The following is a 21,155-nucleotide window of genomic DNA, read 5'->3' on the forward strand; positions in this document are numbered from 1 at the left end:
ATTTAAATAAAACAAGCACAAGCTCGGAAGGTAGTCATACCACACAATATATATATATATATATATATATATATATATATATATATATATATATATATATATATATATATATATATATATGTGTGTGTGTGTATGTTTAGGTAGAAAGATACCTTGGATATGCATGTATGTAGCAAAAAATACTTCACAAAATATATATATATGTATGTTTAGGTAACAAGATACCTTGGATATGCATGTATATAGCAAAATACCTCACAAAAATATACGTATGTTTAGGTAGCAAAATACCTCATGAAAAAAAGAGAGCAAAAAGAGAGCGAGCAAGAAAAGAATAAGAAGAAAAAATATAGAAAAAAAAATAATAAAGGTTGTCTAGCTAAAAAACAACATGCTTGTGAAAAGAGATAACTTCCAGCTTTTCTTTGAAAAATTCACTAATCATAACCAGTTTTTGAAAAAATCTGTATGCACCTGAAGGGTGAGTGCTGTGAAAATTTTCCCAAATGCCCAAAATGGACTCGGATGAATGCATGAATTGATAAAAAAAACATATTTTGGAAACACTAGGTTGACTTAAGTAAGGAAAATGAATCCTGAGCCCTAGTGTCACATGGCCATAAAAACTTGATGCTTGAGTGTCCACATGGGTGCATGCATGACTGATGTGCCATCATTTTCTTCTATTTTCTAAACCCTTTTTGCACCATTTTAATTATTGATTGGTCTTAATTGTCAATTAATTAGGCAGTTTTATTATTTGGGCTCATTTAGCTAATTTGATGTTTTTAATCTAATTTCAGGAATTAATGAAACATTGGGCTTAATTCGGATTTTGGTTGTGGACTTGAAGAGGGCAAATAAAGCAGCGCTTACCTTAGTTAATTTCTAATTAGGAAATTTTGCAATTTTATTTTATGTTGTTCAGTGTTTATTTCGTTTTGGGCCAGAGTATTGTAATAGGGCCCAGTGACTCTAAGTGACTCTTTTTAAATAGCTGCCTTGGGATTCGTGCAGGGGATTCTATTCTGCTATGCTATTTTCATTATTCAGAGCTTTGGTTTTAGGTTTTCACGTTTTTCTGTGCCCTTGTTACAGTTTTCGTTCTTAATGCAAATTTCCGTTTTCTGCTTCTAATTACGAGTTCATTCTTGCTTCTTCTTCTACTTTCATTTACGTTTCTGTTCATTTACGTTCTTGTTCATTTACGTTTCTGCTTCATGTTTCATTTGCGTTTTCTGTTTGAATCCACGGAACTCTAGATTTTCTGGTGTTGTTTCCTTTTGAGGACGAAGCCCAACTCTCTTTGAGGTTTCGTTTGTAATGTGGTTTCCTGGAAGTTTTCCCTTCACCAGTTATCCCAATTTCGTGAATATTAATCAGTGCACGCTTCGTGTTCGATTAATTGCCTCTGAGCCTAACTTGCGTTCATGCTTAATGGATGAAGGGCTAACTGGTGTATGTGGTGCCTAATCACGTATTGAAAACCGTAAGTTGATTTTCGCTTAGTAAATTGAAATAGGGTTGGATTAAGTGGTTGACTGTTAGGGACGAATTCTCCATAACCCAGGATAAGAGAGTGGCTTCTGAATCAGAGGAAACAACCCGTTTTTAATATTAGTAGTTTCGTATTCCATTTTATTTGTCTGCTCTTTAATTACCAAACAACCAAACCCCCCCCCCCCATCGTTACTGTTACTGCAAGTATATTATGAACATTTGGCTTGTCACTGCTCGTTGGGAAACGACCTAGGATCACTTCCTAGTTACTGCATTTTCATGTTTATTTGATTCGGGTACGACCTCGATCAAATTTGGCACCGTTGCCGAGGAGCAGTGTCCAAAGGTTCATAATAGCTAGCTAGTGTTGTGTGTTTAATCCTTTCGTGTTTTAATTGTTAGTATTGTGTTAGTATGTGTGTTAGTGTTGATTAGTGTCCTGGTATTTTGTTTAATGTGTGTTCTGTTTCAGTTTTACCATTAAGCGTTTCCCCTGTTTCAGTCTTGGGTGTTTTGCTGTGAAGATTGTGCTTGAAAACAGAGTAGTAGTAGAAATCAGCTTGTGGAAAAACAGAGTAGTAGTAGAAATCAATTAGAGACGGATTTTAGCGACCACCCATGCTGAATTAATTGGGATTTTTTGTTTTAGTAGCTAGGGTTGTTATTTTTGGCTGAATTTTTTTGTGGTAACTTCTTTTAATCCATATTTTGTGGGAAAAATAGCTAGAGCCATAGGCCGGCTGAGGTCTCCATCGTCCAAAAAAAGCGATTCTGTCAAAAGTTTTTTATTTTTCAAGTTTTATTCACTTATTTTTCTTAACCTACCAATTTTAGCTTTCATAGTTAGACTTTGAATTTTTGTCTGAAAGTTTTTGTGCTATCTTCTCATCATTTTATAAGGTTGCTCACAAAATTTCAAGTCATTTGGATATCATTTGAGGGTAGCTGTAGTTCAAACCTACACCTTTATTTACATGACAAGGCAACTAGTTGTGTGCATGCTGAATGTAGTGTATGACTAGAGGCAATCCATCTGACTTACAACCCTTTGATCCTGAGATAGATAGGACATTTCATAGATTAGTTAGGCATCATTTTATACCTTTTGATCATTCTGAGCATTCCATAACTGGTGAATCTGTGCATTCTGTTATTGGTGATTTTGAACATCCTGATCTTGAGCATTATAATTTTGAGCATTCTGATTCTGAGCATTCTGATTTTGCACATTCTGAGAACATGGCACAACCTCCACCTCGTGAGAGGACTCTAAGGGAAATGGTTGCACCTGATTTCACCTATGAAAGCTTGTGCATCCAATACCCTGATGAGGATGTCCCATATGTTCTTAAAACTGGACTGATTCATTTGCTTCCAAAGTTTCATGGCCTTGCAGGTGAAGACCCGCACAAACATTTGAAAGAATTTCACATTGTCTGCTCCACCATGAAACCCCCAGATGTCCAAGAGGATCACATATTTCTGAAGGCTTTTCCTCACTCATTAGAGGGAGTGGCGAAGGACTGGCTGTATTACCTTGCTCCAAGGTCCATCACGAGCTGGGATGACCTTAAGAGAGTATTCTTAGAAAAAATTTTCCCTGCATCCAGGACCACAGCCATCAGGAAGGATATCTCAGGTATTAGACAACTCAGTGGAGAGAGCCTGTATGAGTACTGGGAGAGATTTAAGAAACTATGTGCCAGTTGCCCCCACCATCAGATTTCAGAACAGCTTCTTCTCCAATATTTTTATGAAGGACTCAGTAATATGGAGAGAAGTATGATAGATGCTGCCAGTGGTGGAGCCCTTGGAGACATGACTCCTGCTGAAGCCAGAAATTTAATTGAGAAGATGGCCTCCAACTCCCAGCAGTTTAGTGCCAGAAATGATGCCATAGTCATTAGAGGAGTGCATGAGGTAGCTACAAACCCATCTGCATCATCTGAAACTAAGAAGCTTGAAGGCAAACTGGATGCGTTGGTCAACTTGGTAACCCAGCTGGCCTTGAATCAGAAATTTGTACCTGTCGCAAGGGTTTGTGGTTTGTGCTCCTCTGCTGACCACCATACAGACCTTTGCCCTTCCATGCAGCAACCTGGAGCAATTGAGCAACCTGAAGCTTATGCAGCAAATATATACAATAGACCTCCTCAACCTCAGCAGCAAAATCAACCACAGCAGAGCAATTATGACCTTTCCAGCAACAGATACAACCCTGGATGGAGGAATCACCCTAACCTCAGATGGTCCAGCTTTCAGCAACAACAACAGCAGCCTGTTCCTTCCTTCCAAAATGCTGCTGGCCCAAGCAGACCATACATTCCTCCACCAATCCAACAACAGCAACAACCCCAGAAACAACCAACAGTTGAGGCCCCTCCACAACCTTCCCTTGAAGAACTTGTGAGGCAAATGACTATGCAGAACATGCAGTTTCAGCAAGAGACCAGAGCCTCCATTCAGAGCTTAACTAATCAGATGGGACAATTGGCAACTCAATTGAATCAACAACAGTCCCAGAATTCTGACAAGCTGCCTTCTCAAGCTGTCCAAAATCCCAAAAATGTCAGTGCCATTTCATTGAGGTCGGGAAAACAGTGTCAAGGACCTCAACCCGTAGCACCTTCCTCATCTGCAAATGAACCTGCCAAACTTCACTCTATTCCAGAAAAAGGTGATGACAAAAATCTACCTAACAATTTTTGTGCAGGTGAATCTTCTTCCACAGGTAATCCTGATTTGCAGAAGCAGCACATTCCCCCTCTTCCATTCCCTCCAAGAGCAGTTTCCAACAAAAAAATGGAAGAGGCAGAGAAAGAGATCTTGGAAACGTTTAGAAAAGTAGAGGTAAACATACCTCTGTTGGATGCAATAAAGCAAATTCCAAGATATGCCAAATTCTTGAAGGAGCTGTGCACTAATAAGCGGAAGCTTAAAGGAAGTGAACGAATTAGCATGGGCAGAAATGTCTCCGCATTGATTGGTAAATCTGTTCCTCAAATTCCTGAAAAATGCAAAGATCCAGGTACATTCAGCATACCTTGTATCATAGGGAATAGTAAGTTTGACAATGCCATGCTAGATTTAGGAGCCTCTGTTAGTGTTATGCCTCTGTCGATTTTTAATTCTCTATCTCTAGGTCCCTTGCAGTCAACTGATGTGGTAATTCATTTAGCTAATAGAAGTGTTGCCTATCCTATTGGTTTCATAGAAGATGTCTTAGTTAGAGTTGGTGAACTGATTTTCCCTGTTGATTTTTATATCTTGAATATGGAAGATGGATTTTCTCAAGGATCAGTTCCCATCATTCTAGGCAGACCCTTTATGAAAACTGCTAGAACTAAGATAGATGTTTATGCAGGCACACTGTCCATGGAGTTTGGTGATATAACTGTTCATTTTAATATTCTGGATGCTATGAAATACCCATCTGAAGATCTTTCTGTATTTCGTGCTGAAATAATTGACCATGTTGTTGATGAATACATGAATGATCTTTATTCTAATCTGCATGCCTCTCACTCTACATGCATTGAGTCTGAAATTGTACTTGATCATATGTCTGAATTTGATGTTGAGAGTGAATCTGAGAGTGATATTGATTGCATGCCTGGTGGTGGTGTTTTACCTCTTGAGATTGATTTTATAGAGTCAGATAGGACTAACCATGTTTCAGGAAGTACACATACCTCTGACTTTCTTTATGAGGTAAAGGCTGAGAAACCATCTCCTTTACCACTGTCCAGCCGACCACACCAGAATTGAAGCCTCTGCCATCAAATTTAAAATACGCTTACTTGGATGATAGCAAGAGTTTTCCAGTGAGTATATCTGCCTCCCTTGCTGATGAGCAAGAGGAGAAGTTGTTGTCAGTTCTCAAGAAGCATAAGAAGGCTATAGGCTGGACCCTGGCGGACATTCCTGGTATTAGCCCATCCACATGTATGCATCGAATAAATTTAGAGGATGGAGCTAAACCAGTAAGACAGCCACAGAGAAGACTCAACCCGGTGATTCTTGATGTAGTGAAGAAGGAGATAACCAAGCTTTTGCAAGCTGGAATCATTTATCCTATCTCCGACAGCCAATGGGTGAGTCCCGTCCAGGTAGTCCCGAAAAAGACTGGCCTCACAGTGATCAGAAATGAGAAGGAGGAGCTGATTCCTACTCGGGTGCAGAACAGTTGGAGAGTCTGCATTGACTATAGGAGGCTGAACCAGGTTACCAAAAAGGACCATTTTCCCCTGCCATTCATTGACCAGATGCTTGAACGCCTGGCAGGTGAATCCCACTACTGTTTCCTTGATGGTTTTTCTGGTTATATGCAAATTACTATTGCTCCTGAGGATCAGGAAAAGACCACATTCACCTGCCCCTTCGGCACTTTTGCTTATAGGAGGATGCCTTTCGGCCTGTGCAATGCCCCTGGTACCTTCCAGCGGTGCATGATTAGTATTTTCAGTGATTTTTTAGAAAATTGCATAGAGGTGTTTATGGATGATTTCACTGTATATGGATCCTCTTTTGATGGTTGTTTGAATAGTTTGGAAAAAGTTTTGAATAGATGCATTGAAACTAACCTTGTTCTAAATTTTGAAAAATGTCATTTTATGGTTGAGCAAGGTATAGTTTTAGGCCACATTATTTCCAATAAGGGCATTGAAGTAGATCCTGCAAAAATTTCTGTTGTTTCACAATTGCCTTACCCCTCTTGTGTGCGAGAGGTGCGATCTTTTCTTGGTCATGCAGGATTCTACAGGCGCTTTATAAGGGATTTTAGCAAAGTAGCCCTTCCACTGTCCAACTTGTTGCAAAAGGAGGTGGAGTTTGACTTTAATGACAGATACAAAGAGGCTTTTGATTGCCTCAAAAGAGCGTTGACTACCACCCCCATCATCCAGGCACCCGATTGGACAACCCCTTTTGAGCTTATGTGTGATGCATCAAATTATGCATTGGGGGCTGTCCTTGCTCAGAAAATTGATAAATTGTCCAGGGTGATATATTATGCTTCTAGGACTTTAGATGCTGCCCAAGCAAATTATACTACTACTGAGAAAGAGCTTCTAGCCATAGTTTTTGCTCTTGAAAAATTTCGATCTTATTTGCTTGGTACTCGCATTATTGTTTATACTGACCATGCAGCTCTAAAGTACTTGTTGAAGAAGGCTGATTCTAAGCCTAGGTTGATCCGATGGATGCTCTGGCTCCAAGAGTTTGACTTGGAGATCCGTGATAGGAGCGGAGCACAAAATCTAGTTGCTGATCATTTGAGTCGGATCGAACGTGTCTCTGATGCAGATTCACCTATTCGGGATGATTTCCCGGATGATCATTTGTATATATTGTATAGTATTTCTGACTCTCTTTCTACTCCCTGGTTTGCTAACATTGTCAATTATTTAGTTGCCTCTGTTTTTCCTCCCTTAGCATCTAAGGCCCAAAAAGATAAGATTAAAAGTGATGCTAAGCATTTTATTTGGGATGACCCCTACTTGTGGAAATTGTGCAGTGATCAGGTCATTAGACGGTGCATTCCAGATCATGAGACTGACTCAGTCCTGCAGTTCTGTCATTCTTCCGCACCAGGAGGTCATCTGGGTGTTCAAAGGACAGCTCGCAAAGTGCTTGATTGTGGTTTTTATTGGCCCACCATCTTTAAAGATGCGTGGAAGATTTGCAGCACTTGTGAGCAGTGTCAGAGAGCAGGAAATACACTCACATGGCGACAACAAATGCCTCAGCAACCTATGCTATTCTGTGAGGTGTTTGATGTCTGGGGTATAGATTTCATGGGTCCTTTTACTGTCTCTTTTGGTTATGTTTATATTCTCCTTGCAGTTGATTATGTTTCAAAATGGGTGGAAGCCAAGCCCACTAGAACTAATGATGCTAAAGTTGTCGCAGACTTTGTCAGGTCTAATCTGTTTTGCAGGTTCGGAGTACCTAAAGCAATTGTTAGTGATCAAGGAACCCATTTTTGCAACAGGACAATGCATGCCCTGCTTAAAAAGTACGGGGTGGTACACGGGGTATCCACACTATACCACCCCCAGACTAATGGACAGGCAAAAATTTGTAACAGGGAAATCAAGAGAATTCTAGAGAAGATTGTGCAGCCAAGCAGGAAGGATTGGAGTACCAGGCTTGATGATGCTCTCTGGGCACATCGGACTGCCTACAAAGCACCCATAGGAATGTCTCCTTATCGGGTTGTCTTTGGAAAGGCATGTCATCTTGATGGAAGCTTGCTTGTGGGGCTTCTATGGAGGCTGGATCTTTGAGCTTCAATGGGGTCCTTTAATGGTGATTTTCCACCATGGAGATGCAGCGGAAGACAAAGGAAAGGAGGTGAGAGGAGGCGCCATCCATTAAGGAATAAGCCATGGAAGAAGGAGCTTCACCACCAAGATGAGCCTTGGATAAGAAGCTTGAAGAGGATGCTTCAATGGAGGAAAAGAAAGAGGGAGAGAAAGAGGGAGGGGGAGCACGAAATTGAAGGAAGAAAAAGGGAGAGAAGTTGAAGTTTGAGTTGTGTCTCACAAGACTCTCATTCATCAAAGTTACAACAAGTGTTACACATGCTTCTATTTATAGACTAGGTAGCTTCCTTGAGAAGCTTTCTTGAGAAAACTTCCTTGAGAAGCTTCTTTGAGAAAACTTCCTTGAGAAGCTAGAGCTTAGCTACACACACCCCTCTCATAACTAAGCTCACCTCCTTGAGAAGCTTCCTTAAGAAGATTCCTAAAGAAGCTAAAGCTTAGCTACACATACCTCTCTAATAGCTAAGCTCACCTCCTTGAGATGAGAAGCTAGAGCTTAGCTACACACCCCCTATAATAGCTAAGCTCACCCCCATGAGGAAAAACATGAAAATAACAAAAAAAGTCCTTATTACAAAGACAACTCAAAATGCCCCAAAATACAAGGCTAAAACCCTATACTACTATAATGGCCAAAATACAAGGCCTAGACGAAGGAAAAACCTATTCTAATATTTACAAAGATAAGCGGGCTCATACTTAGCCCATGGGCTCGAAATCTACCCTAAGGCTCATGAGAACCCTAGGGCCTTTCCTTGGATCTCTAGCCCAATCTACTTGGAGTCTTCTAGCCAATGCCCTTGCGGGGTAGGATTGCATCATTCCCTCCACCTTGGAAAGGATTTGACCTCAAATCCCGAGGTTCTTCATACTCTGGGCTCCTTCCCTCAACACCTGTAAAAAGAACAAAAACACATGTATTAGTGGTGTTTGGTATGTTGAAGTAAGGTAAGGTCTGAAAACCCATTTCCTGGGCATCTTCCCATGAAGGAACATGGTTTCTCACCAACTCAATGAGTGGTGCTACAAGTATAGAAAAATATGGGACAAACCTTTTGTAAAAGTTTGTTAAGTCATGGAAGCCCCAAATTTTTCTTATACTTGGTGGAGTGAGCCACTCAGGAATGACCTTTATTCTCTTAGGGTTCATGGGAACCCGTTGATCACTATTTGAAAAATTAAGAAAAGTAACGCAATAAAACATACCTTTTTCTGTATATTCATATTGATTATTCCTACCAAAAAGTATAACAAACCTAAGGTGTCCCATATGAGTACCTAAGTTTGTATTGAAACTAAAAATAAGAACAAACCTACCTAATGGGTCCCTATGTACACACACCATGAAGATGTTAGGTGTACGAGTGATTTTACAAAAGAGGGTTGCACCACTCAAAACATTCATCATACCACCTATTTTAGGGACTTGGTGCCTAATAATACCTATTTTGGGCACCAACAAAGCACAAGGATTTAAGCTCTTGCGAACCAAACCCTCATCCAACAACTTCTTTACTTGAGGAATAAACTCAAGCCCAAGAGGTGTTGCAATGCTAGCAAGTGTCTTTTTACAAAAGAGAAAATGTGGAGGTTGTCTAAGAGGGAAAGTTTCTTTAATGTTTGTCTTTATTGTAAAATGAGTTTCCTTCTTAGCTAACCTCTTGTAGGAGACACTTACCTCCTTACACTTCTCTTTAACCACTAATGGTTGTCCATCTTCTTGGGGGTAGATTTCTTCACTAGATTCTTCCCCTTTTGCTTCTTCACTTTCACTAGAGGAAGGTGAAGTAGTAGCCTCATCTTGGCTACTATAAATGTCTTGGCCCCTCATAATCATGGTTTTTGTGGTGGGGCATTGAGAAGTAATGTGTCCTCTTCCAAGACATTTAAAGCACTTTATAGAGCTAGTTTTCACTTGCATACTAGCCTTAGGGGCTTGCTTTTCTATTGCCTTCCCCTTATCATCTTTGGGCTTAGAAGGTGTGATGTGCCATCATTTTCTTCTATTTTCTAAACCCTTTTTGCACCATTTTAATTATTGATTGGTCTTAATTGTCAATTAATTAGGCAGTTTTATTATTTGGGCTCATTTAGCTAATTTGATGTTTTTAATCTAATTTCAGGAATTAATGAAACATTGGGCTTAATCCGGATTTTGGTTGTGGACTTGAAGAGGGCAAATAAAGCAGCGCTTACCTTAGTTAATTTCTAATTAGGAAATTTCGCAATTTTATTTTATGTTGTTCAGTGTTTATTTCGTTTTGGGCCAGAGTATTGTAATAGGGCCCAGTGACTCTAAGTGACTCTTTTTAAATAGCTGCCTTGCGATTCGTGCAGGGCATTCTATTCTGTTATGCTATCCATTATTCAGAGCTTTGTTTTAGGGTTTTTCGTTTTTCTGTTTTGCTGCTTCTGAGTTCGTAATGCAATTTTACGTTTTCTGCTTCTAATTACAATTTCGTTCTTGCTTCTTCTTTTACTCTCATTTACGTTTCTGTTCCATTTTACATTTCTGTTCGTTTACATTTCTGTTCATTTACGTTTCCGTTCATTTACGTTTCTGCTTCATGTTTCAATTGCGTTTTCTGTTTGAATCCATGGAAGGCTAGATTTTCTGGTGTTGTTTCCTTTTGAGGACGAAGCCCAACTCTCTTTGAGGTTTCGCTTGTAATGTGGTTTCCTGGCAGTTTTCCCTTCACCAGTTATCCCAATTTCGTGAATATTAATCAGTGCACGCTTCATGTTCGATTAATTGCCTCTGAGCCTAACTTGTGTTCATGCTTAATGGACGAAGGGCTAACTGGTGTATGTGGTGCCTAATCACGTATTGAAAACCCTAAGTTGATTTTCACTTAGTAAATTGAAATAGGGTTGGATTAAGTGGTTGACTGTTAGGGACGAATTCTCCATAACCCAGGATAAGAGAGTGGCTTCTGAATCAGAGGAAACAACCCGTTTTTAATATTAGTAGTTTCGTATTCCATTTTATTTGTCTGCTCTTTAATTACCAAACAACCAAAGCCCCCCCCCCCCCCCCCATCGTTACTGTTACTGCAAGTATATTATGAACATTTGGCTTGTCACTGCTCGTTGGGAAACGACCTAGGATCACTTCCTACTTACTGCATTTTCATGTTTATTTGATTCGGGTACGGCCTCGATCAAATTTGGCGCCGTTGCCGGGGAGCAGTGTCCAAAGGTTCATAATAGCTAGCTAGTGTTGTGTGTTTAATCCTTTCGTGTTTTAATTGTTAGTATTGTGTTAGTATGTGTGTTAGTGTTGATTAGTGTCCTGGTATTTTGTTTAATGTGTGTTCTGTTTCAGTTTTACCATTAAGCGTTTCCCCTGTTTCAGTCTTGGGTGTTTTGCTGTGAAGATTGTGCTTGAAAACAGAGTAGTAGTAGAAATCAATTAGAGACGGATTTTAGCGACCACCCATGCTGAATTAATTGGGATTTTTTGTTTTAGTAGCTAGGGTTGTTATTTTTGGCTGAATTTTTTTGTGGTAACTTCTTTTAATCCATATTTTGTGGGAAAAATAGCTAGAGCCTTTAGTTTGGTCAGATTTGAAAGTTCCAAAAAAGTAGCAAATTTTGTGTATGTCAAAACTTCAAACGGCCATAACATTTGCTCCGGTTATCAGAATCGCAATTATTATATATGCATTTGGGGTAGAAAAAAATTTCCTACGCCATGGCAGCCCGCCATATGCCGGCTGAGGTCTCCATCGTCCAAAAAGAGCGATTCTGTCAAAAGTTTTTTATTTTTCAAGTTTTATTCACTTATTTTTCTTAACTTACCATTTTTAGCTTTCATAGTTAGACTTTGAATTTTTGTCTGAAAGTTTTTGTGCTATCTTCTCATCATTTTATAAGGTTGCTCACAAAATTTCAAGTCATTTGGATATCATTTGAGGGTAGCTGTAGTTCAAACCTACACCTTTATTTACATGACAAGGCAACTAGTTGTGTGCATGCTGAATGTAGTGTATGACTAGAGGCAATCCATCTGACTTACAACCCTTTGATCCTGAGATAGATAGGACATTTCATAGATTAGTTAGGCATCATTTTATACCTTTTGATCATTCTGAGCATTCCATAACTGGTGAATCTGTGCATTCTGTTATTGGTGATTTTGAACATCCTGATCTTGAGCATTATAATTTTGAGCATTCTGATTCTGAGCATTCTGATTTTGCACATTCTGAGAACATGGCACAACCTCCACCTCGTGAGAGGACTCTAAGGGAAATGGCTGCACCTGATTTCACCTATGAAAGCTTGTGCATCCAATACCCTGATGAGGATGTCCCATATGTTCTTAAGACTGGACTGATTCATTTGCTTCCAAAGTTTCATGGCCTTGCAGGTGAAGACCCGCACAAAAATTTGAAAGAATTTCACATTGTCTGCTCCACCATGAAATCCCCAGATGTCCAAGAGGATCACATATTTCTGAAGGCTTTTCCTCATTCATTAGAGGGAGTGGCAAAGGACTGGTTGTATTACCTTGCTCCAAGGTCCATCACGAGCTGGGATGACCTTAAGAGAGTATTCTTAGAAATTTTTTTCCCTGCTTCCAGGACCACAGCCATCAGGAAGGATATCTCAGGGATTAGACAACTCAGTGGAGAGAGCCTGTATGAGTACTGGGAGAGATTTAAGAAACTATGTGCCAGTTGCCCCCACCATCAGATTTCAGAACAGCTTCTTCTCCAATATTTTTATGAAGGACTCAGTAACATGGAGAGAAGTATGATAGATGCTGCCAGTGGTGGAGCCCTTGGAGACATGACTCCTGCTGAAGCCAGAAATTTAATTGAGAAGATGGCCTCCAACTCCCAGCAGTTTAGTGCCAGAAATGATGCCATAGTCATTAGAGGAGTGCATGAGGTAGCTACAAACCCATCTGCATCATCTGAAACTAAGAAGCTTGAAGGCAAACTGGATGCATTGGTTAACTTGGTAACCCAGCTGGCCTTGAATCAGAAATCTGTACCTGTTGCAAGGGTTTGTGGTTTGTGCTCCTCTGCTGACCATCATACAGACCTTTGCCCTTCCATGCAGCAACCTGGAGCAATTGAGCAGCCTGAAGCTTATGCTGCAAATATTTACAATAGACCTCCTCAACCTCAGCAGCAAAATCAACCACAACAGAACAATTATGACCTTTCTAGCAACAGATACAACCCTGGATGGAGGAGTCACCCTAACCTCAGATGGTCCAGCCCTCAGCAACAACAACAGCAGCCTGCTCCTTCCTTCCAAAATGCTGCTGGCCCAAGCAGACCATACATTCCTCCACCAATCCAACAACAGCAACAACCCCAGAACTTGTGAGGCAAATGACTATGCAGAACATGCAGTTTCAGCAAGAGACCAGAGCCTCCATTCAGAGCTTAACCAATCAGATGGGACAATTAGCTACCCAATTGAATCAACAACAGTCCCAGAATTCTGACAAGCTGCCTTCTCAAGCTGTCCAAGATATGCCGAATTCTTGAAGAAAATTCCAAGATATGCCAAATTCTTGAAGGAGCTGTGCACTAATAAGCGGAAGCTTAAAGGAAGTGGACGAATTAGCATGGGCAGAAATGTCTCCGCATTGATTGGTAAATCTGTTCCTCAAATTCCTGAAAAATGCAAAGATCCAGGTACATTCAGCATACCTTGTATTATAGGGAATAGTGAGTTTGACAATGCCATGCTAGATTTAGGAGCCTCTGTTAGTGTTATGCCTCTGTCAATTTTTAATTCTCTATCTCTAGGTCCCTTGCAGTCAACTGATGTGGTAATTCATTTAGCTAATAGAAGTGTTGCCTATCCTGTTGGTTTCATAGAAGATGTCTTAGTTAGAGTTGGTGAACTGATTTTCCTTGTTGATTTTTATATCTTGAATATGGAAGATGGATTTTCTCAAGGATCAGTTCCCATCATTCTAGGCAGACCCTTTATGAAAACTGCTAGAACTAAGATAGATGTTTATGCAGGCACACTGTCCATGGAATTTGGTGACATAACTGTTCATTTTAATATTCTGGATGCTATGAAATACCCATCTGAAGATCTTTCTGTATTTCGTGCTGAAATAATTGACCATGTTGTTGATGAATACATGACTGATCTTTATTCTAATCTGCATGCCTCTCACTCTTCATGCATTGAGTCTGAAATTGTACTTGATCATATGTCTGAATTTGATGCTGAGAGTGAATCTGAGAGTGATATTGATTGCATGCCTGGTGGTGGTGTTTTACCTCTTGAGATTGATTTTATAGAGTCAGATAGGACTAACCATGTTTCAGGAAGTACACATACCTCTGACTTTCTTTATGAGGTAAAGGCTGAGAAACCATCTCCTTCTACCACTGTCCAGCCGACCACACCAGAATTGAAGCCTCTGCCATCAAATTTAAAATACGCTTACTTGGATGATAGCAAGAGTTTTCCAGTGATTATATCTGCCTCCCTTGCTGATGAGCAAGAGGAGAAGTTGTTGTCAGTTCTCAAGAAGCATAAGAAGGCTATAGGCTGGACCCTGGCGGACATTCCTGGTATTAGCCCATCCACATGTATGCATCGAATAAATTTAGAGGATGGAGCTAAACCAGTAAGACAGCCACAGAGAAGACTCAACCCGGTGATTCTTGATGTAGTGAAGAAGGAGATAACCAAGCTTTTGCAAGCTGGAATCATTTATCCTATCTCCGACAGCCAATGGGTGAGTCCTGTCCAGGTAGTCCCGAAAAAGACTGGCCTCACAGTGATCAGAAATAAGAAGGAGGAGCTGATTCCTACTCGGGTGCAGAACAGTTGGAGAGTCTGCATTGACTATAGGAGGCTGAACCAGGTTACCAAAAAGGACCATTTTCCCCTGCCATTCATTGACCAGATGCTTGAACGCCTGGCAGGTAAATCCCACTACTGTTTCCTTGATGGTTTTTCTGGTTATATGCAAATTACTATTGCTCCTGAGGATCAGGAAAAGACCACATTCACCTGCCCCTTCGGCACTTTTGCTTATAGGAGGATGCCTTTCGGCCTGTGCAATGCCCCTGGTACCTTCCAGCGGTGCATGATTAGTATTTTCAGTGATTTTTTAGAAAATTGCATAGAGGTGTTTATGGATGATTTCACTGTATATGGATCCTCTTTTGATGGTTGTTTGAATAGTTTGGAAAAAGTTTTGAATAGATGCATTGAAACTAACCTTGTTCTAAATTTTGAAAAATGTCATTTTATGGTTGAGCAAGGTATAGTTTTAGGCCACATTATTTCCAACAAGGGCATTGAAGTAGATCCTGCAAAAATTTCTGTTGTTTCACAATTGCCTTACCCCTCTTGTGTGCGAGAGGTGCGATCTTTTCTTGGTCATGCAGGATTCTACAGGCGCTTTATAAGGGATTTTAGCAAAGTAGCCCTTCCACTGTCCAACTTGTTGCAAAAGGAGGTGGAGTTTGACTTTAATGACAGATGCAAAGAGGCTTTTCATTGCCTCAAAAGAACGTTGACTACCACCCCCACTAGAACTAATGATGCTAAAGTTGTTGCAGACTTTGTTTCAAAAATGGGTGGAAGCCAAGCCCACTAGAACTAATGATGCTAAAGTTGTTGCAGACTTTGTCAGGTCTAATCTGTTTTGCAGGTTTGGAGTACCTAAAGCAATTGTTAGTGATCAAGGAACCCATTTTTGCAACAGGACAATGCATGCCCTGCTTAAAAAGTACGGGGTGGTACACAGAGTATCCACACCATACCACCCCCAGACTAATGGACAGGCAGAAATTTCTAACAGGGAAATCAAGAGAATTCTAGAGAAGATTGTGCAGCCAAGCAGGAAAGATTGGAGTACCAGGCTTGATGATGCTCTCTGGGCACATCGGACTGCCTACAAAGCACCCATAGGAATGTCTCCTTATCGGGTTGTCTTTGGAAAGGCATGTCATCTTCCAGTGGAAATTGAGCACAAAGCATACTGGGCAGTGAAGACATGCAACTTCTCTATGGATCAAGCTGGCGAGGAAAGGAAGTTGCAACTGAGTGAGTTAGATGAAATCCGCCTAGAAGCCTACGAGAATGCCAAGTTCTACAAAGAAAAGACCAAGAAGTTCCATGATAGCATGATAGTTAAAAAAGACTTCGTGGTTGGGCAAAAAGTGTTATTGTATAATTATAGGCTTGGACTCATGAGTGGTAAGTTGAGGTCTAAGTGGATTGGTCCTTTTGTTGTTAAAAATGTTTTTCCTTATGGCACAGTTGAGATCAAAAGCGACTCCACAAACAAGAGCTTCAAGGTCAATGGACATCGACTTAAGCCATTCCTCACGAACCCTTCTTTAGTGGACGTAGTGGTGGAAGAGACTTCCTTACTCCACCCTACTCTTCCTCCACCATGACTTAGGGAGTTTTTCTTTTCCTATCTCCTTCTTTGCTTTTATTACACTTGTCCGATTCTCTTTGATGATTTAATTGTTTTTAATCTTTTAATTGTGCTACATTGAGGACAATGTGTTGTTTAAGTATGGGGGGGAGTGTTCTTTGGTTTTGCTAGTTTTGTTGGTTTTGTTAATTTGTTAGTTGTGTTAATTTGTTAATGTTGTTAGTTTCGTCGGATTTTTAGTTTAATATTTTGGGTCAATTTTGTGTGCACGTATGATCGAGGCCGTACCCGAATCAAATAAACATGAAAATGCAGTAACTAGGAATTGATCCTAGGTCGTTTCCCAACGAGCAGTGACAAGCCAAATGTTCATAATATGCTGGCAGTAACAGTAACGATGGGGGGGGGGTTTGGTTGTTTGGTAATTAAAGAGCAGAACAAATAAAATGGAATACAAAACTACTAATATTAAAAACGGGTTGTTTCCTCTGATTCAGAAGCCACTCTCTTATCCTGGGTTATGGAGAATTCGTCCCTAACAGTCAACCACTTAATCCAACCCTATTTCAATTTACTAAGCGAAAATCAACTTAGGGTTTTCAATACGTGATTAGGCACCACATACACCAGTTAGCCCTTCGTCCATTAAGCATGAACGCAAGTTAGGCTCAGAGGCAATTAATCGAACACGAAGCGTGCACTGATTAATATTCACGAAATTGGGATAACTGGTGAAGGGAAAACTGCCAGGAAACCACATTACAAGTGAAACCTCAAAGAGAGTTGGGCTTCGTCCTCAAAAGGAAACAACACCAGAAAATCTAGCCTTCCATGGATTCAAACAGAAAACGCAATTGAAACACGAAGCAGAAACGTAAATGAACGGAAACGTAAATGAACAGAAACGTAAACGAACAGAAATGTAAAATGGAACAGAAACGTAAATGAGAGTAAAAGAAGAAGTAGGAACGAAATTGTAATTAGAAGCAGAAAAGGTAAAATTGCATTACGAACTCAGAAGCAGCAAAACAGAAAAACGAAAAACCCTAACAAAGCTCTGAATAATGAATAGCATAACAGAATAGAATGCCCTGCACGAATCCCAAGGCGGCTATTTAAAAAGAGTCACTCAAAGTCACTGGGCCCTATTACAATACTCTGGCCCAAAACGAAATAAACACTGAACAACATAAAATAAAATTGCGAAATTTCCTAATTAGAAATTAACTAAGGTAAGCGCTGCTTTATTTGCCCTCTTCAAGTCCACAACCAAAATCCGGATTAAGCCCAATGTTTCATTAATTCCTGAAATTAGATTAAAAACATCAAATTAGCTAAATGAGCCCAAATTATAAAACTGCCTAATTAATTGACAATTAAGACCAATCAATAATTAAAATGGTGCAAAAAGGGTTTAGAAAATAGAAGACAATGATGGCACATCAAAACCCCCCATACTTAGCCTTTTGCACTCCTGGGCAAAATGAAACAAAGAACAAAATCCAAGGATATCAGAGGGAGACAAACAAAAACATTCACATATTTCTAAATGAACATCAAGGAATGAAAGGAATGGGTAACATCTAACATAAGGAGATCCAAAAAGTCAAGACATTCATGAAAATCATCCAAGCAACCCAATCATGGCAAAATAGTTAATCAGCTCAAGAATGAAAAGTGATAAAGCCTCACAAGATATACACTCTATCTCTCAAGTGTCTAGGCTACTATTTACCCTCAAAGCACCCATGAAAGCAAACACCACATAAACTTGGCAAGATTCTAAAATTGACAATCAACCCATAAACACAAACACATGAGGATCAAAAGGTCTTTTAAGGTTGTAATGGGGCCAAGGACAAGGTATGGAGAAATATGGAATAAGTGGCTAAATCCCAAAGGAATAGAGGAGCAAAGGGGAATAAGTGCATTTTAAGAAAAATAAGAAAATAAAAAGAAGTAAAGATAAAAATTAAACATGAAGAGTAGAACCAAGAGTTTCATCATTCTTGTGCCATTTAAGATCTTATTCACTCAACTTTATTGCTTTTCTTTTTCTTTTTTTCGAAATTTTTTTTTTAATTACTCTTTAGCCTTTGAGAAACAACATTTCATTCAGCATGTCCAACATTTAACCAATATACAATGTACATCAAGTATGGCCCAAAATACATCATGAAGCATAGCCAACAAAACAAGTTGTCCAATGAAACAAAAACCCCCCCACACTTATTCCCAAAACAATTCCAAAGCTCCAAAATTCCTTAAGGATATGGTAATATCATGGTTTTTCACTTAAGGCTTGTAGTGAGCTTCAAAACAAGGAAAGGGAAACAAGGCTCAAAAGGGCTATCAAAGGAATTAATTCAAGGTAAGTCCATTTGGCTAGAAGCTTATAAGAACAAAATTGCCTTAATCATTTCCAAATATGCATGTGAATTAGGACGCATCAACAAGAATCAAGCCAAGGCTATTGTGCAAGCAATCAATGGGGCAAAACACACCAAATGATTATAATGATGGATGGCTCAAATTCTCACAAAGGTAAAATCATCACTTTCAAATTGAGCTTTCAAAACTATCATGACATGTAGAGAAGAATCAAGGATTTCAAGTCACAAAATGTCAAGAACTTTTATTTTCAAAACAATTACCCATTTCTTGAACATATCCTATAATTCAAAGAAAAACATGCAAAGTCGTACGTGCACACAAAATTGACCCAAAATATTATACTAAAAATCCGACGAAACTAACAACATTAACAAATTAACACAACTAACAAATTAACAAAACCATCAAAACTAGCAAAACCAAAGAACACTCCCCCCCATACTTAAACAACACATTGTCCTCAATGTAGCACAATTAAAAGATTAAAAACAATTAAATCATCAAAGAGAATCGAACAAGTGTAATAAAAGCAAAGAAGGAGATAGGAAAAGAAAAAACTCCCTAAGTCATGGTGGAGGAAGAGTAGGGTGGAGTAAGGAAGTCTCTTCCACCACTACGTCCACTAAAGAAGGGTTCGTGAGGAATGGCTTAAGTCGATGTCCGTTGACCTTGAAGCTCTTATTTGTGGAGTCGCTTTTGATCTCAACTGTACCATAAGGAAAAACATTAGTAACAACAAAAGGACCAATCCACTTAGACCTCAACTTACCACTCATGAGTCCAAGCCTAGAATTATACAATAACACTTTTTGCCCAACCACGAAGTCTTTTTTAACTATCATACTATCATGGAACTTCTTGGTCTTTTCTTTGTAGAACTTGGCATTCTCGTAGGCTTCTAGGCGGATTTCATCTAACTCACTCAGTTGCAACTTCCTTTCCTCGCCAGCTTGATCCATAGAGAAGTTGCAAGTCTTCACTGCCCAGTATGCTTTGTGCTCAATTTCCACTGGAAGATGACATGCCTTTCCAAAGACAACCCGATAAGGAGACATTCCTATGGGTGCTTTGTAGGCAGTCCGATGTGCCCAGAGAGCATCATCAAGCCTGGTACTCCAATCTTTCCTGCTTGGCTGCACAATCTTCTCTAGAATTCTCTTGATTTCCCTGTTAGAAATTTCTGCCTGTCCATTAGTCTGGGGGTGGTATGGTGTGGATACTCTGTGTACCACTCCGTACTTTTTAAGCAGGGCATGCATTGTCCTGTTGCAAAAATGGGTTCCTTGATCACTAACAATTGCTTTAGGTACTCCAAACCTGCAAAACAGATTAGACCTGACAAAGTCTGCGACAACTTTAGCATCATTAGTTCTAGTGGGCTTGGCTTCCACCCATTTTGAAACATAATCAACTGCAAGGAGAATGTAAACATAACCAAAAGAGACAGGAAAAGGACCCATGAAATCTATACCCCAGACATCAAACACCTCACAGAATAGCATAGGTTGCTGAGGCATTTGTTGTCGCCATGTAAGTGTATTTCCTGCTCTCTGACACTGCTCACAAGTGCTACAGATCTTCCACGCATCTTTAAAGATGGTGGGCCAATAAAAACCACAATCGAGCACTTTGCGAGCTGTCCTTTGAACACCCAGATGACCTCCCGGTGCGGAAGAATGACAGAACTACAGGACTGAGTCAGTCTCATGATCTGGAATGCACCGTCTAATGACCTGATCACTGCACAATTTCCACAAGTAGGGGTCATCCCAAATAAAATGCTTAGCATCACTTTTAATCTTATCTTTTTGGGCCTTAGATGCTAAGGGAGGAAAAACAGAGGCAACTAAATAATTGACAATGTTAGCAAACCAGGGAGTAGAAAGAGAGTCAGAAATACTATACAATATATACAAATGATCATCCGGGAAATCATCCCGAATAGGTGAATCTGCATCAGAGACACGTTCGATCCGACTCAAATGATCAGCAACTAGATTTTGTGCTCCGCTCCTATCACGGATCTCCAAGTCAAACTCTTGGAGCCAGAGCATCCATCGGATCAACCTAGGCTTAGAATCAGCCTTCTTCAACAAGTACTTTAGAGCTGCATGGTCAGTATAAACAATAATGCGAGTACCAAGCAAATAAGATCAAAATTTTTCAAGAGCAAAAACTATGGCTAGAAGCTCTTTCTCAGTAGTAGTATAATTTGCTTGGGCAGCATCTAAAGTCCTAGAAACATAATATATCACCCTGGGCAATTTATCAATTTTCTGAGCAAGGACAGCCCCCAATGCATAATTTGATGCATCACACATAAGCTCAAAAGGGGCTGTCCAATCGGGTGCCTGGATGATGGGGGTGGTAGTCAACGCTCTTTTGAGGCAATCAAAAGCCTCTTTGCATCTGTCATTAAAGTCAAACTCCACCTCCTTTTGCAACAAGTTGGACAGTGGAAGGGCTACTTTGCTAAAATCCCTTATAAAGCGCCTGTAGAATCCTGCATGACCAAGAAAAGATCGCACCTCTCGCACACAAGAGGGGTAAGG

General features: G+C 39.9%; 1 protein-coding gene and 2 non-coding genes across 3 annotated transcripts; 1 reads left to right on the forward strand and 2 right to left on the reverse strand.

Annotated features, from left to right (window-relative positions):
* Positions 1–2,853: 2,853 nt before the first annotated feature.
* Positions 2,854–4,980, forward strand: LOC114412176 (the record flags this gene model as incomplete). Its single annotated transcript, XM_028376013.1, has 2 exons — positions 2,854–3,744; positions 3,964–4,980. Coding segments are annotated over 2 exons (1,908 nt in total), but the record flags the coding sequence as incomplete, so codon positions are not given.
* Positions 3,118–3,224, reverse strand: LOC114368378. Its single transcript, XR_003657330.1, has one exon. It is a non-coding gene; the product is annotated as a small nucleolar RNA R71 (small nucleolar RNA).
* Positions 4,981–12,419: 7,439 nt separating the features above from the next.
* On the reverse strand, positions 12,420–12,526 carry LOC114368583. Its single transcript, XR_003657364.1, has one exon. It is a non-coding gene; the product is annotated as a small nucleolar RNA R71 (small nucleolar RNA).
* Positions 12,527–21,155: the final 8,629 nt, after the last annotated feature.

Source organism: Glycine soja, chromosome 1 (assembly GCF_004193775.1).
Source record: "Glycine soja cultivar W05 chromosome 1, ASM419377v2, whole genome shotgun sequence".
NCBI lineage: Eukaryota > Viridiplantae > Streptophyta > Magnoliopsida > Fabales > Fabaceae > Glycine > Glycine soja.